The 7358-nt window shown below is 34.5% G+C and overlaps 1 protein-coding gene across 2 annotated transcripts; it reads left to right on the top strand.

Annotated features, from left to right (window-relative positions):
* The first annotated feature begins 2117 nt into the window (after positions 1 to 2117).
* LOC131857464 (disease resistance protein L6-like) lies at positions 2118 to 6962 on the top strand. 2 transcript variants are annotated; one of them, XM_059210094.1, is made up of 6 exons: positions 2118 to 2821; positions 3690 to 4845; positions 4971 to 5246; positions 5368 to 5546; positions 5650 to 6128; positions 6292 to 6962. In XM_059210094.1, exons 1-4 carry the CDS (start codon positions 2370 to 2372, stop codon positions 5398 to 5400), a joined length of 1917 nt encoding a protein of 638 aa, XP_059066077.1. In that variant the 5' UTR covers positions 2118 to 2369; the 3' UTR covers positions 5401 to 5546; positions 5650 to 6128; positions 6292 to 6962. The 2 variants fall into 2 exon arrangements, with proteins under 2 accessions (XP_059066077.1, XP_059066076.1); XM_059210093.1 differs by having other exon boundaries at positions 5368 to 6128.
* Positions 6963 to 7358: the final 396 nt, after the last annotated feature.

Raw genomic sequence — 7358 nt, 5'->3', positions numbered from 1 at the left:
GAATGCATTGGAAGGAGACAATAGACCGTAGGGTGCATGAGAATAATCAGAGAAGAATAAAATATGGAGAACAGTGCCAATAAATAGGGTAGAAAATAGAGCTATACAATGATACAAAGAGTTGACTGATTGCTAATAAATTATATATATTTATATTTGAATGAATTCAAAAAGATTTCATTATGTGTTTGGAACTTTCACATTGTGTTTTACCTTTTATTTATTGATACAACATCTCTCAACTTGAAAACAAAGAGTCTTTATTATTGTCTTAGGTATTTGAGCTTTTTGAATTGGCTGCATAAGGAAGCATTGTTGCATCAATTTCCCCCCCACAACAAATGTTGCCTCCATTTAATTTTTATTCTATCTCCAACCATAAATCTAACCCGAGTACTAATGTTAATTCTATCCCTAAATGTAAACCTAATTGTAAACCTCACCCTAAACGCGATTCATTAATACCATAATCATAATTCTATCTCTAAATTCTAAAATTAATTATATTTCTAATGGTAATCCAAACCCTTAGCATAACCCTAACTCTAACCCTAAATATAACCCTAATCCTAACCCTAACCTTAATCTTAACTCTAATTCATCTAATATCTTAACCATACTTCTATATGGAACTATAACCCTAATAGAAACACTAATCACAATTCTATTTCCAAGCATAACGTTTACTCTAATAAAAAACATTAATTTAACTCTAATGCTAAATTGAATCTTGTTTTTAATCCAATCCTAATCTTAACTGTAACCTTAACTATAAATGATTCAAAAACCTTAACTCTATTTCTAACATTTTCCTTATCATAACCTCTACCCTTACACTAACCCTAACCGTAATCAAATTCCTAACCCTAATTTTATAAAATTACAATATTATAATGGTAAAAATAATATTATTTCAAATTAATTAGTAATATATTATTATAATATAATATTTTTAATCTTTAATAAAATATACATAACTGATCAGATCTCTATTCTGCAAATAGTTGATCTTTGTGGGTACTAATTCCCACTGTGGTTTTTCCCATTTGGGTTTCCATGTGAAAAGTTATTGTGTTATATGTTGCATGCTCTATTGGATGTTTTCTTATGTGGTTGTATTTCTTGCATTCCTATTGATTTTAAAGTTGATAAGAGGTGTAATTAGATTTATAAGGTTTTTACTTGCACTGATTCACCCCTTCCCCTCTTAGTGCCTTATAAGTTTATCAAATATAATATTATTAAATATTTTTTATAATAATAATATAATATAATATTTAATATATTTCATTAAAGATTAATGATATTATATTATTATATTTAATATCTTACATGTTGCACTATGTTACTGCCACACGCACGCGCACGCACACACACACACACACACACACACACACACACACACACACACACACACACACACACATGCACGCGCATGCACGCACACACACACACTAGTATGGATAACCCAATGTCTTAGGGAGAGGACTCCCCTAGGGGGAGTGTCTTGACCTTTATTTTGAGGATGCCATCAAGGGGAGGGACATATACACCCTCAAGGCCTACTTGCCTTTATCTTTTAGATAGGGAATTATAGTTCGACGCTATTCCATTTAATTAATCATTTGTGTGTGTGTTGAGATGTATTCTTCTTGAGGCGCCTTTTTCATCAATTTCTAAGGCACAATAGATGCCTTAACAAGGATAACTCTTGATGTATTTTATATATATTATTGTTTAATATATGTATGTTAATTAATGAACTATTAAATGATCTTTGAATTTTTAATTAAAAAATAAAAAATAAATGATATTTATCAATAAACATTTGCAATGACTCTATTAAAAACATGATCTTATTTTTTGATTTTCTAAAATGATCTTGTTAGAATGTCTGAATATCCTAGGTATAAATCCCATAAAATGTGATTAAATAGAATATCAAGTAAACTTGCTTATTGGAAGGCAATAACGTGGAAGCGCACACTACATAAACTTTACCTTTATTGTTGTCGCGTTCTTGCCACTAATACACATTGAAACCTAATCTTCGTAAACACAGCCGACTACTTTTGTCTTCGTGACTTGGCGACTGATTTTCTTGCTTATTAGAAGGCAATAACGTGGAAGCACACACTAGATAAACTTACCAATTTTTTCTCCGCTCGGTCAATGCTTTATGGGCTATTTCTTGAACTGCTCAATTCCTTTGTTTTCGACTGTGGAGGGTTTGTAGCATATCCAGACTATCAATTTTCTGTCAATGGCTTCCACTTCGACATCTGGTCGAAGAGAAGAGGAACGTGATCCATTTTTGGTACTTGAACCTCCCAACAAGAAAAACAAATCTTCCTTGACTGCAAAACAGTATGATGTGTTCATCAACCATCGAGGCCCAGACAGTAAAACAGATCTGGCTTTGCCGCTTTATAATTCTCTACAACAAGCTGGGATCCGGACATATGTACATTGTAGATGCTCCAGAGACTGAACTGGGAGATTATTTTCCTTCTGCCATAAAGAATGCCATATCCTCTGCCACACTACACATAGCCATCTTGTCGCCGCGATATGCAGAGTCTGCTTGGTGTTTAGCCGAGCTATCTTTGATGTTTCAAACCAGGGCTAGAATTATTCCCCTGTTTTACCATGTCCGGCCTTCAGACTTCCGCTACATTAAAAATGAAGTTGCAGATGCATTTAGAAAGCACGAAGAGAAGGAGAAGGAGGGCAGATATCCTGATCATGACATTCAACAGTGGAAAGAATGCCTGCAGAACGTTTCAGGAATCAAGGGCTACGAAATCAAGGAACAAAATGAGTAAGACATCTTCATTCGCTTTTCATCCACACATTTTCTCTATATTTGGTTAAGTTTTCTTTTCTAAAACATGTTTAATTAATCTAAAAATAGTTTTGTATTTATTATTTTAGCTTTAGTACTTCACCGTAGAGAAAACATTGGATAAGAAAGACTAAAAATGGAGCAAGATTATTTTCTCTATAGATGTTTTACTAATAGATGTTTTGATAATCCCGTCCATTCCATTCTGAAACCTGAATCTTGCATTGTGATTTCTGGTTGGAAGTTTCTTACAATTAGAGGATTAATTGGAAATATCTTCAGTCTCTTATAGGCATAGGCATTATCTGTAATTGAAGCTTACAAATTAAATTGTGCTTAATTCAAATGAGAGATTTATGCCTTTTTAACTGTTGAAATACAAAGTTAGGTTCACTTAATCAGCTACAACTTTATGACATTAACTTATTAATTCAATTTCACAATTAATGGGAGGTTGTGGGTTCAAACCACCTGATCCCCATTTTATTGAATTCCAAGAAACATGTGTTTGGTCTAGTAGTGGCGCTTGAGAATAGGAATTAACTTTTTGGAGGAGAGCTGAGTGGTGCCATCCACATAGAACTAACTAAGAGAACAACAATACTGAATAAAATGATACCAAAGAAAAAGTATCAATGACTTAAATGATACCTGTTATTTACCTGTTATTACACTTTGACAAATGTCTTTGTGCTTACAAAAATCATCAAGACTCCTATTCTCCAATTTCCTCTCGAGAGAAATTTCAATAAAAAGTTTTTAAATTTATAAATGAAAAAAAAAATCTCAATTACTAACAATACCATTTTAATTACATTTTTGTTTTTGCTTTTTGTATTTTCAGTTATCTGAAGAAGCTGTGTGATGATGTCGTGTCTACCGTGGTTAAGGAAAAGCAAAAGAGAAAAATTCCTTTCCAAGTTGCAAAATATGAGGTGGGACTTGATGAGCTTGTGAAAGATTTCTACAGCCATTGCCAGAGAAATGGACAGATGAGAGATAAAATAATTGGCATCTTTGGAATGGGAGGGTCTGGCAAGACTACTCTCGCCAAATATTTATTCAATAGCAAGCATTCAGAATTTAGTGGATCAACTAGTATGTTTGATGTGCGGGAAAACCATGTCAAAGGTAAGTTGACTTCTCTGCAAAGTAAGCTTCTCAATGATCTGGGAGGGGAAATAAATCATCATAATGATTTGGAAGGAAAAAGGAATCAGCATAAATTTCGTAGTACAGAAGATGGAGTTGCTGTTATCAAGGATTACCTTAAAAAAAGCTCAGAATTAAAGTTCCTTGTACTTCTAGACGATGTTGATCATCAGACTCAGTTAGATGCCCTATTGCCCATAGATGTTCTCAATCACAACAGTCTGGTGATTGTCACGACCCGGGATGAGAGGCTTCTTATACAGACCGGAGTAAGAGTCCGTTATAAGATGAAAGAAATGAATCCACAGCATAGCAGAGAGCTCTTCTGCTGGCATGCGTTTCATAAACAATCTTGTAAAAGTGGATTTGATAATTTGGTAGACAACTTTGTCCAAGTGTGTGGAGGATTACCACTTGCTCTTCAAGTAATGGGCGGGCATGTTTTTGGCAGTGACAAAGCTTATTGGAAGTTACAATTAAATGTTGCTAAGGAGGCAAGAGTACACAAAGACATAAAACATAAGCTTAAGATAAGCTATGATGCTCTGGAAGAGGATGAGAAACAGATATTTATGGATGTAGCATGCTTTTTCATAGGGGAAGATGTGAACAGGGCCAAAAGTATATGGAGGGCTTCAGGGTGGAGAGCTGAACATGGACTTCAGACTCTCAAGGACAGATGCCTTGTTGAAGTGGAAACTTGTTTAGATCAAGACTATCCGGATTCGAAATGCCATTATGAGCCAGAATTTATTTTGAGAATGCATGACCACCTCCGTGACTTAGGGAGAGAAATGGCAGATAATGAAACGAGCCATCCTCGTCGGCTGTGGCGTCCTGAAGATCGTGTATGTTTTCTTCGTGGTCTTAATTCATGTTCCTAGTTGAAAATGGTTTATTTTTTTAAACTGATACAACATTTACGAATAACTTAGAATGACAATTTTCTAACTGCAAAGAAATTTGAATTCAGATTGATGTGAGCGAAGTCGAGGGAATCCAAGACATCCATCCTGACTCCGAAGGAAAAAGTTTCAGATGTTTCGCGCATGACCTTATAGGTGCTGATGCCCTTGATATAACATATTTTCTGGGGAGTTCAAAGACATCAACTTCTTTACAATGGCTTCAACTTCACTCTAAGCAGGAAGAGTATTCATCTATTCCTGAATGCATTCCTCTACAGAATTTGCACACTTTAAGTCTTCAAAGAGTATTACCTACGATATTGTGGCAAAGGGATGACCAGGTAAAAGCTTTCTTTTGATCAAAAATTTAATTTTGTTAGCATCAGCAATTAGTTCGTTCTTGTAAGATTTAAATCATTGAAAAAAATTAGCAGTTTGAAACAAAGTGATTGTAAATTCCAGGTTTCACTCAAGTTGAATGGAATTTGTTGCTGAAATCTGTAAGAGAACTCACCAATCTGAAAACTTTAAAGCTGGTATTATTTGCTGCTGTAGAAGGGGAAATTGCTTTAAGCAACAGGGGAGAGACAACTGACGATCGGTTTTGTATGAGAAGCCTTGAAGCCATATCTCTGTGTAAGGTAGGGAACACAAGAAAGGTCTCAATTCATGGAAAGTTCTGTCCCACCTTGAAATCTCTTAAGCTTTGTTCTATGACAGATCTAAGTGAAGTGGATTTAACAGGGGTAACCACACTGCAATGTCTTGTGCTGTTCCGCTGTAAAAAGTTGACAAAAGTGTTGAGCAATTATGTGCCAGAACTTGAAATGGTCCACATAAAATTATGCCGGACTATGACAGAGTTGCCAAATTTTGGGCATGTCAGTTGTCTCAAGAGGATCTATATTAGCCGCTGTCGGGATCTACAGGATATATCAGCAATTGAAAGATTGAAGGGATTGAAGAGGTTCTGGATTGCTGGATGTCCAAAGCTGAAGAGTATAAAAGCTATTGAACAATTGAAGGGGTTGAGAAGAATCTGGATTCAGGAATGTCCACAGCTGGAGGGTGTAATTTGTTTTAAAGAATTGAAGGAGTTGAAGAGAATCTTCATTGGGGGTTGTCCGAAGCTGCAGAATATAAGGGGTATTGAAGAATTGAAAGGACTGAAGGAGATGCTGATTGCAGTCTGTCCTATACTAAGTGTCGTTGAAAGGTTGCAGGTATTATTAAACACAGAATGTGTGGCTTCTCATTAGTTGCCCATTATTTCCTTTTAATTTAGTCGCTCTGTTGCGATTTTTTTTTTAATTTATGAAAAGATTGCATCTGAAATGTTCTGTTTTGGATTTTGAAAATAATTTATAGAGAGCACTGTGATTTCAGAGATTGCCGTCGGAGCTTACAATTCTAGCAGGGAGATGGGCGTCAGATTGGGAAGGACTTGAATCCAAATGGACATCGCTCATGTCAGATTTAAAGAAATTGGGGACACATTGTTTCTCTGAAATAGATTTCTTTAGTAGGGGACAGGTAGAGGAGAAGATCCATTCGTTTCATAAAACCAAGCATTCGCTCAGTAGAATCATCTTCTGCGCTCTCTTTTCGGATAATGTTTTCATAGGGAGCGAAATTTTGATTAGGAGGTGGGTTGAACTAGGTGGTGTATTTTTCTCTTTTCGTGACGGCGGATGGACGATATGTACGTGCGTGGTTAATGAAGAAAGGCTCTCAAAATATGACTCCTGGATGCCCCAAATTGGTGTACCAAAAAAAGGGTTTATAATGGGAGTGGAGGCAGGTGAAGAAAGGAAAACCATTCACATATTGCAAACCATATTTGCTCAACAATACGTTAACAATGGCCAATATTGTGACCGCAGTAAAATCAATTATTGGGCTAGCAGACGTGCAATGGATTTTGATGATTTGGCCGAGTATGTTGATGACGATGAAGAAGATGATGGTGGTGATGATGATGATAATAATGTAACTGAGTTCTAGTTGAAAAATGAGATTATGGATATCTTAAAAGAATTAGTATTTTTATTTTTAAATTGAACGGGACTGTGTAAAATGATTTTTTTATTGGTTAATCTTTTTATATTTTAAAAAGTTAGTATTAATATATTTAATTAGGTTAATTTGATATTGCAATTAATTAATTTTTTATTTAATAAAATTTATTAATTCTTTTTAATAAATACGTTAACAAGACTTGATATGGATTTTGATGATTTTGTTGAGTATGTTGATGACGATGATGATTAATGATAATGCAACTGATTTCTAGTTGAAAATGAGATTATGGATATCTTAAAAGAATTAATATTTTTATTTTTAAATTGAATGGCATAGTGTAAGATGATTTTTTTATTGGTTAATCTTTTTATATTTTAAAAAGTTAGTATTAATATATTTAAATAAGTTAATTTGATATTGCAATTAATTAA

The sequence above is a fragment of the Cryptomeria japonica genome, chromosome 8, assembly GCF_030272615.1.
Source record: "Cryptomeria japonica chromosome 8, Sugi_1.0, whole genome shotgun sequence".
Classification (NCBI taxonomy): domain Eukaryota; kingdom Viridiplantae; phylum Streptophyta; class Pinopsida; order Cupressales; family Cupressaceae; genus Cryptomeria; species Cryptomeria japonica.
The sequence above is the reverse complement of the archived record's forward strand: the minus strand, read 5'-3'. Positions and strand labels throughout refer to the sequence as shown.

Bases quoted from the DNA above. Each gene is read 5' to 3' on its own strand.
- LOC131857464 (XM_059210094.1), top strand. From the start codon at position 2,370: ATGATGTGTTCATCAACCATCGAGGCCCAGACAGTAAAACAGATCTGG. The intron at 2,822-3,689 runs GTAAGACATCTT...TTGTATTTTCAG, and splicing joins GAAATCAAGGAACAAAATGA to TTATCTGAAGAAGCTGTGTG. The intron at 5,247-5,367 runs GTAAAAGCTTTC...TGTAAATTCCAG, and splicing joins TGTGGCAAAGGGATGACCAG to GTTTCACTCAAGTTGAATGG.